This window comes from Condylura cristata, unplaced genomic scaffold, assembly GCF_000260355.1.
Source record: "Condylura cristata isolate star-nosed mole 26May11 unplaced genomic scaffold, ConCri1.0 scaffold00027, whole genome shotgun sequence".
NCBI lineage: Eukaryota > Metazoa > Chordata > Mammalia > Eulipotyphla > Talpidae > Condylura > Condylura cristata.
The window spans coordinates 25846441-25856133 of record NW_004567128.1 but is presented as its reverse complement, the minus strand read 5'-3'; the positions used below and the strand labels follow the sequence as shown (position 1 = coordinate 25856133).

At 35.9% G+C, this 9693-nt stretch overlaps 1 protein-coding gene across 3 annotated transcripts in view; it reads right to left on the bottom strand.

Moving 5' to 3' along the window:
* Positions 1-15: 15 nt before the first annotated feature.
* KDM6A (lysine (K)-specific demethylase 6A) overlaps positions 16-9693 on the bottom strand; it is a 185056-nt gene continuing 175378 nt past the window's right edge. For all 3 annotated transcript variants that reach the window (XM_004689966.2, XM_004689969.2, XM_004689968.2), the window contains 3 exons: positions 3154-3280; positions 1814-1984; positions 16-476 (listed from right to left, as the gene is read on the bottom strand). In XM_004689966.2, the coding sequence (XP_004690023.1) occupies positions 447-476; positions 1814-1984; positions 3154-3280 (328 nt within the window). In that variant the 3' untranslated portion in view covers positions 16-446. The remainder of the gene's footprint in view (positions 477-1813; positions 1985-3153; positions 3281-9693) is intronic.

The window sequence follows — 9693 nt, the reverse complement described above, 5'->3', positions numbered from 1 at the left end:
AAAAAACAAAAACTTGACCAAAGAAAGACTTAAAATTGCTAGCTACCTTACAAAGAAATGACCAGCTACGCTAGTATTTTTTTCCAAGGAAATTCTGAATGGGGAAAAGATAGATGAAAACCAATTCATCAGCCCAGAAATAGAGAAATATAAAAGAGGTTGTCTTCAAGTCAGTAGTCTGTATGATGTTGCCAGTTTTGTCAGATATATACAAAACATGGAAATTATTATTTTTTTCTAAGTATAGCTGATCAGCTTTGTGAGAGTCCTGGAGTAGGAGCAGTGTTCTCCTCTGTCCAGCTGGTTGACACTCTGCACTTGGAAGGTTGCATAGACACAGTTTTCAGCCAGCAGCCTTACGAGAGAAGCTACAAAAATCAGTGGTGCAGAACTGGGTTACTTCCTGAATAGCAGAAAAGGTCTCATTTAATGTCCATGGAACAATATCAAGATGAGGAAGATGGTAATGGAGGAGCCTGAAAATAAAAGTAAGGTATGTTATTTTGCTAAATGTGAGTTAAGTATTCCCTAGCTCAACACTAAAAACATAGCAAGATTATGAAGTCAGGGGGAATAACAATTCTCAATAAAGTCAAAAGCCTGCTACACGATAAAATAGTACATGATAGCCCTTACTACCTCATATCCAAGCAGCCCTCCTAAAATTATTAAACTATTTACCCTATTCAGCACACACACATTTTTCTATACTTCACCAATTAATCAAAAATTCTTAAGAGGGAAGGGATTATAGTGTACTACTGGTGCTTTGCTGGTGGGCATGGTATAGTAAGACATTTACACAGGTGTGAACTATACCACTATAAACATATACAATGATATAAATCAACATTATCTCAATAAACAATTTACAAGGAAACATCATTTAGAAAGAATGAAAAAAAAATAACGTAAGGTCATGCAATTATATGCAACAGCCTCCTTCCCATGCACGCACATACATACACACACACCTCCCAACCCCTGGCCCATTGGAACATTAAGTTGACCATTTTTTCAGATTGCTTAAATTAAAAAAAGGCTTGTGGTCACAATTTAATTTGAGACTTGCTTCTGATCCTAATTCAGCTAGGCAATATAGACTTTTTAAAAAGCAGACTACATATAATTTTCTTAAGGAATTGTACAAATACTAGGTGCTAAATTTCAAAATGTTAGTTTCTACTCACATGTATGAAAGTATTAGAGGAAATCAACAAATAATAAATTATGTCTGTTCTATTCATAAAACTACTGATGCACTAGAGTAAGTTGCTTCCTTCCAAGCACCTGCTGTTTAAAATTAAAAACTATCCAATTCATAAATATACTTGAATTTCATAAAGTTGTATAATATACCAGGAAGTTAAGCTCCATCAGTTATTTCCATGTGGTTAATATTTCTGGCGAGGACAACATTTTAAATAAATACAGTTAGCTTTAAAAGCAGAAGTATCTTTAAAAGCACACTTACTGATTCATTCTGTGGACACCAATAACCTATGTACACAAATATTTTATTAACCAAGGTCAAATGACATAAAGGATATGAGTGTTCCACAGCACAAAATGTAATTATTATGACATTATTTAGAATAGTCTCACCCAAGAAAAATAAAGAACTATGCTAATTTCACAGGAATAAATACTTGGGAAATGAGGGTGGAGGTGGTGCTAAGACTACTTTCTCATGCACTAACAAGCCAAAGGAAAAATTTAAATATACCATTACCTCCTACTTATCAGGTGGCAGAACAAACACTGCTGCTTGCCTATCCAACTAACCATGTACTCACATGTTGGTTTCACTTACTAATGTAAATTGGTCATAGACTTGCATCAGGTCCTCCATTTTGTACTGTTCTAGCACCACAAAATTTTCCAGGTTTCCACTTGTTTTTCGTGCACAATCTTGGCAATGCACCACATAGGTCTTTCGAGAATTGCTTTCATTAGTGACAAAAAGCAGATCAAAAACTTCTACCTATTTTATGTAACAGAAAAAACATTCAATACTGACAGTGGTATTTATTATGACTTATTTTGCTTCAACATAAATTGCAGAATTCTACTTTATATGGGACTGTGACTGCTGGTTAAGAATAGACACTAAGACAGACATAATCGTGTTTGAGGATCTTTAATGGACCCGGTTTATTCTGCACTAAACCCAAAGATAAGGGTAGTAATGTGTATTTAGGGGAATGAATTAAGGGAATCACATACTCAATTACAACCACCAACAGAAGTCTAATTCTAAAGTTTGATAAAGGTCAGCCTATTTTTTTGTTTTAAATACAAAACATTTAAAATACAATCAGATGTTAGAGATCATTATTTTCCTTCTAGGTCTTTCTGATAGTCATCACAGGGCCCTATGTTTTTCCCCAAAGACTGAGCTCAAAGATGAAAACAAGAGCATATATCATAGTTTTTACCCAAATCTCAAAGCATACTTGTTGAAGGAATATAACTTAATTAGTATACAGATGTGGAAATTGACAGGTAAGTAACAGCCAGTGAGAGTTAGCTCTAAGTCTTATATTAAGGAACATGAATGCACACAAAAAATTCCATGAGTGTATATTTTATATATTCTTGAGAATCCAATGATTATACAACTATCTCAATCTTATCCAGAAAGATCAGTGAGTTGCTGTGGTTCAGGCAGAAAAAGAAAGGAATACCATTGCAAGGCTGGAGTCAATTACCAATACTGGAAAACTGATACACTAGAATCTATCTGATCTTCTATGATTTATGATGGCAGAGTAATAAAAGTCACATAAGATTGATCAAGGTACTCTGATTTCCATTAGAGAGTAGTGACCACTGATCTGGCTGTAGCTATATGCAGCTACAGCCAGTTTAGAAACTCAAAACTAAATTTCTTGATGATTATGTTGAATATCTACCAGATAAATGATTCTATAGTACTTTGAGTTAATTCATAGTTAGTTAAAGAATACATCATCAGATTAAACTTTTAATGTGATAGCCAAGTAACAAGAAAAAAATTTGATAGTGTCAATTTCAGTAAAATGTATTACATAAAAGTACACACACACAACTGAAAAGAAACCTAATGTGGAGAGGTAAGAGAATGTATTTAAAAAAAAAAAAAAAAAAAGCTGGATAAGAGTAATCATTTACCTCACAGATGCTACAATAATGTGCGGGTTCTTCTTTTGTCCGTCCATGCCATATAATCTCTTTTCCTGCAGCAATGAGAGCTTCCCTCAATGTCTGGCATTGCTTCAGAGTTCTCAGAAGACAATACCTATTGTGGGGAGAAAATTATTTGTGACCAGCAAATGAATATTGAATGTTTTCAGCATAAAAGAGGTAACACAGAAACAACGCCAAAAGACCAGGTTCTAATGGTGACCTCATCATTTGTTTCATCAATTCCATAAAATCCTCAGATATTCTCAGATTTTAAAAGTAAGACCAATCCTCAAGAATTGGTGTGTAAGTATCAAAATATAATGATCTCAGTATATAAAATCTGACTCCTTGCTCAAATATAAGGTGTTTGGCTCTTCGTTGGGCAAGTGAATTAACCTCTTTGGGAGTCAATTTCCTCATTCCTACAATAAAGGGTGCAATTTCAAATCTGAACTGCTATATGATTCTAGTAAGGCAAGAAAGCACATTACTTCTATCCACACTGCCTAGATACTCATAAACAACATCTGTAGAAACTTTTTAATCTATAAGCAGAAAACCATTTATGGATTTAGCCACCACAAAACACAAAACTGTTTTCACTATAGCATTAAATAAAAAAGAAAAAGACATTCATTGATTTTTATTTGAATATAGCAGAACCTTTCATTTATATTAACAAGGTTGAACATTTTGTTATAGTTTAACTCATAGTTATGGCGCTAACTTAACAACACAGTGAATTCTCACAATTTGTGCTGCTTTTCCTTTAACTTGTAATCACTTGGGATTGTCTGGTAAACTCACTCTCCTGTTACTCTTAGTGGCTCAGGCTCCCAATTTGAACAGAAAAGTTGGATTAGATGATCTCTAATGCACTTTCAGTTCAAAAATTCATAGACAATGAAAATACCCTAAAGAAAAAGGAAATGTGTTTAGCAACTGAATGTTGTTTGAAAGCAAAGGTTTTGTCTATTTTATTTATGCTGTCCACTCACTCTCTAGGGCAGTGTCTGGCATACAGTGCATGCTCCATAAACATTTGATGAGGTTTTTAAACAGCCAACACTTTAATAATAGTATATTTAATTACTCTTAATGTGTATATCCTTACTATTTTAAGTTACTAAGTTAAAATATTGCTACTTATCAGACCTCATGTAAATTAAGCCATGATTTTAAAAAAACTGACTAAAAATAAAGGCTAAATTTGTTATCTTATCTAATAGACATAAATTAATGAGAACTTTACAGTTGTAAAGCAAACGATCTTATTCAAAGAATTTCTCAATTTGGTTTCAGCAATTCTTTTGTGTTTAACTTATTCAGAAACACCTAATGCTTTAGACTACAGCTAGAAGTTAAAGCTAGGACAACCATGGGGTGTCTCTGTGTGAAGGTGTGTGTGTATGTGAAGGTGTGTCATGGGAGGCAGCAAGTAAAAATTTAGGTCATAGCAAAGAGAGAGAAAAGATAATTCAGACTAAGCCATGAGCTCTTAAGCGTACCTGCTATTCTCAGATTTCCTCTCCATGTTTTGTACAATTCACCTCTGATCTTATTGAACAAGTTTTGCAAATAGGGCTTCAAAATAATGTTTGCTTACCAGTTTAAAAAAAAGAAAGTGCCTAAAATTCTGTAGAAAACTTTGCAGGACCCACTAGGTTCCCATGGGGGAAAACAAACAAAAATGATAAAATTAAATAAACAACGAAAAGAACCAGCCAGAAGGCGGGTATTAGTTACCTGGCACTATGCCATCAGGCCTCTTAAACCACCATGTGCAGGAGGCACTATTATCTTCATCTAACAAGTGAGGAAACTAAAGCTCAGAAAAGTTAAATTTGTCTGGTATCACAGGCTGTTTTTATGTGGTTAGGTTAAGGGTTTATAAAGACAAAAAGGTCTGAAGTATCCCCTCACTATATCACACCTTACTCTCCCTTTTCTGGCCTCTCTTCACGTATTCTTGTCCATTCGCTTCTCTTCTCTTTTGAAGATGAGAGTTTTGGGGCTCTCAGTTATTTCCCTCCTACTACAAACACTTAGAATTTTGGTTTTGTAGAGTATTAAGCCACTCCTTCAGTCTCTAATGCTACTGACTACATTGGCGGTTTTAGTTATTTATTTATGGTTAGTTTGGTAGTTTCATCCGCAAACAATAAAGGATTAGAAATAGGTTGTTAAAAAGAGTCAATAGTACTAAGCCAGAGTATTCTATTTCTGGAATTACAGCTCCAGAAATTTTATTGTGTGAGCCACTGGAATCTTAGAAAAGTGACAACGCTACTAATCTGATCTAATAATGTCTAACGAAATTGTGGCTTTCCCTTTGATCTTATGGTTCCTGCCCCCTGTCCCGCCCCGCACTGATATGTTTTATTCCTTCCCATTTTCAAAAAGGTAGCAGTTGTAAGGGGAAGACAATTTAGAGATAGGTTTTTCTGGAGTCCACAGCAATTAGCAGCCCCAAAGAAAGGACCTGGGACAACTGAAGGGTCAAGAAAAATACAAATTAAGAGATTAAGGCATAGGTTTGACTTAACAGTAATCCATTCAGTTTTTATTTACCCCAGATCCTGCTTTTATGGGGCAATGTTTGAATGCACTATAGAGCTAAAAGAGTAAAAGTCAAAATCAAGGTTGCTGCTTCTGCTTCATTTTAGTTTTGCTGAATTTTAATAAATTTACCTTAAAGCAATTAACAATTCAATCTGCTTAAAACAAAAATAAGTCACTAACAAAAAGTATAAAAATGTAGATAACAGAAGATGTTATTTTTAATAAAGGCTTTTTAGGAACAAGTTAGGAATTTTCTGGAGCTAAAGAAGCAGGGAATTCTTTGATTTTTAAGGATCGAGTCTGGTTTCTAGAACCCAAATCCTAGTTTTAGCTGTTTGTGTGAGAGATTACACAAAAAGGCAGAGAAAATTCAGAACAGTTTTGACTTGGAGAAAATCATCAAGAAGTTAATTATGGACATAGTGTATTTGAGGTTGGTTACATAGTAGAATCTCTAACCTAGCCTAAGACTCATCCACAAAGATGAAACCTAGAGTGGATGAACTTTATAGAGAAAAACTTCACAGAGGGGATAAAAATGAAAATACACTTGAGAAATTAGAATAAGAAAACTTAAAACTATGACATGGTAATCACGCATATTACATTTATAAATTAATACATTAGTGCCAAAGATAAAAATTACAGTATGCGGAATTCAAATAGGGAAAGAAGAAGTCAAACTATCCTTATTTGCAGATGATATGTTAATTTATATGGAAAACCCTAAAAGCTCCACAGAGGAACTAATCAAAACCATCCACCAGTTTAGCAAGGTAGCAGGTTATAAAATCAACACACAAAAGTCAGAGGCTTTCTTATACACAAACAACCAAGCAGAAGAAACAGAGATAAAAAAAAACCATCCCCTTTTCAATTAAAACAAAAAGAATCAAATACCTGGGAGTCAACCTAACAAAGGAGGTAAAAGACCTCTACAAAGAAAATTACAAAACACTGTTAAAAGAAATACAAGAAGACACCATGAAATGGAAAGACATCCCCTGCTCATGGATTGGGAGAATTAACATCATCAAAATGGCCATCCTGCCAAAAGCAATATACAGATTTAATGCCATCCCCATAAAAATCTCAATGACATTCTTCAATGAAATAGAAAAAATGTTGATGAGATTCATATGGAACAACAAAAAACCTCAAATAGCCAAATCCCTCATGTCTAAGAAAAATCAAAATGGAGGCATTACAATCCCAAACTTCAAGCTGTACTACAAAGCCATAATAATCAAAACTGCATGGTACTGGAATAAGAATAGACATACAGACCAGTGGATTCGAATAGAAAACCCACATATAAACCCACGAGTTTATGGACACCTAATTTTTGACAAAGGAGCAAAGAAGATACACTGGAACAAAGAAAATTTGTTCAGCAAGTGGTGCTGGGAAAACTGGGTAGCTACATGCAAAAAAATGAAACTAGATCATTGCCTCACTCCAGTCACAAAAATCAACTCGAAGTGGATTAAAGACCTAGACATAAGAACGGAAACCATAAAATACCTAGAAGCAAAGATGGGTCAAACACTTCACGACATACACTTTAGCGACATCTTTAAAGACAGAGCACCCAACGCCACAATAGTGAAGGCAAAGATAAATAGATGGGACTATATCAAGTTAAAGAGCTTCTGTACAGCAAAAGAGACATTACTAAAAACAAACAGAAAGATCACTAATTGGGAAAACATTTTCTCACACAAAAGTAGCGATAAAGGACTGATCACAAAAATATATGGAGAACTGATGAAACTCAACAAAAATGAAGTAAACAACCCCATCAAAACATGGGCAGTAGAGCTAAAAAGACACTTCTCCAAAGAGGAAATGCAGATGGCCAACAGGCATATGAAAAAATGTTCAACATCACTCGTAATAAGGGAGATGCAAATTAAAACCACAATGAGATACCACCTCACCCCAGTGAGAATGGCACATCTTCAAACAACTAGCAACAACAAATGTTGGCGAGGATGTGGAGAAAAAGGAACTCTCCTGCATTGCTGGTGGGAATGCAAACTAGTACAACCACTATGGAAAACTGTTTGGAGGTTCCTCAAACTGCTAAACATGGAGCTTCCCTATGACCCAGCAATCCCACTCCTAGGTATCTACCCAAAAGACACAAAAACACTGATTGAAAAAGATACTTGTACCCCCATGTTTATTGCTGCTTTATTTACAATTGGAAAAACATGGAAGCAGCCCAGATGCCCAAAAGTAGATGACTGGATTAGAAAGATGTGGTACATATATACAATGGAATATTACTCAGCAACCAAAAAAGAGAAACACATGTCTTTTGCAGCAACTTGGATGGAGCTGGAAAAGATCATGCTTAGTGAGATAAGCCAGAAAGACAAAGAAAAATACCGGATGGTCTCACTCATAGCAGGAGTATAATGGACCAGGCGAGAAAATAACAAAAATAATGAACAACCATAGACCAGAGACATTCTGTGGGGGTGGAGTGGGGAATGGGATCAAAAACGGGGGCGGGGGGGGGGAAGGGAGGGAAATGCACGGGACTATGGTGGTGGCACAGGGGTGATTTGGTGATGGGAAACCCGTGGGGATTACAATTGAGATGAAAAAAAAATGTAAAAATAAACTTTTTAATAAAAACAACAAAAAAAAATTACAGTATGCCATGATGCTAAAAGGAGGGAGCGTTTACCTTTGGGGGAAGCAGAAATCATGGAAGTTTTTAAAGAACTGCCACCCATTTAGATGTGAACAGGAAGACGTGTTAAGAAGGCACCTCCATAGCAGGAAGAATGCCATAAACAAAGATAGTGTAGAGGTTATTTAGGTTAACAAACAACTGTTCTTACAAGATTTTAAACTTGGAATGAGGTTTCTGGGGGCAGAGGGAATAATATGAATGAAGTCATGGTGATATTTTGTTGAAGTAAACACACTGAGGATTACTCTAATATTCTGGGAGTAACTATGTTAGCATGCCTCTGAAGGGTATTCAGGGACCAAAAGTCAACTTGTACAGTATAAAAAGGATTCTGTCATTTGTTACATGAAGAAACACTATTGATGTGGAAGGTCTTTTAATAGAATTAGTGAGCATAGAAAAAGAAAAAAAGAAAGGATATTCCTAACGAAGCTGAAAAGTTTGGGCAAATGCCTAGCCAAACAGCATCTGCCTAAAGAGGAGCACTGAGACCCAGAAAGCTTGCCACAAAAGTCTAAAGCACCTACTGTCAGAGAACAGCCAAGAACGGGGAAAGTTAGGTCCCAGAAAGCTGGGACTAAAGGGAAAAAAGAAAACTGAGAAATCAAAGTATAAATCAAGATAATGGCTGTCATCGTCTCTGCCAAGAACTAGGAGCATCCTCTCCACACATGTCCTTCCATATCTCCCTAGTCCTCCATGGGTACAATTCAAAGCTGGAGAAACAAGAACCCACACATGGATGTGCTCCATTATATACCAAGCATAGTTGCTTAACTCCCCACTAGTTTCCAGTAGCTCCCCACTCAGGAAGTCTGGTGCAGGTAGTCCAAGGTGACAAATTTTAAGTGGAGGCAGAGAAAAGGGCATTAATCCCTTCACGGAGGTTTGACTATTTGACTAAATTTCCAAGTAAGTTCCCAAGTATCAGTGAGGACAGTTAACTTTATAAGGCACTTTTTAAGTCACAAAGAAGTTGAATTATAACCTGTATACTTCCTGTATGTATGGGAGAGACCCACCATGACTAACTTCCCCAGTAGTTTCAGATACTATCTTAAGCATCTTAGTTAAGGATGAGGATTTGGGAAGAGGAGAGAAGAGAATGGAAGCTCAGTGGGGGAGGTTACCTGAAAGGCACAATAAGATTAGATTAGGGCTTCCAGGGATAATGTGGGAGAAGCCAAAGCAAGCTTCTGCTTTATGCACTTCTTTTATAAAAGTACAACCTCCACCCTCCCATGAAAACGACATTT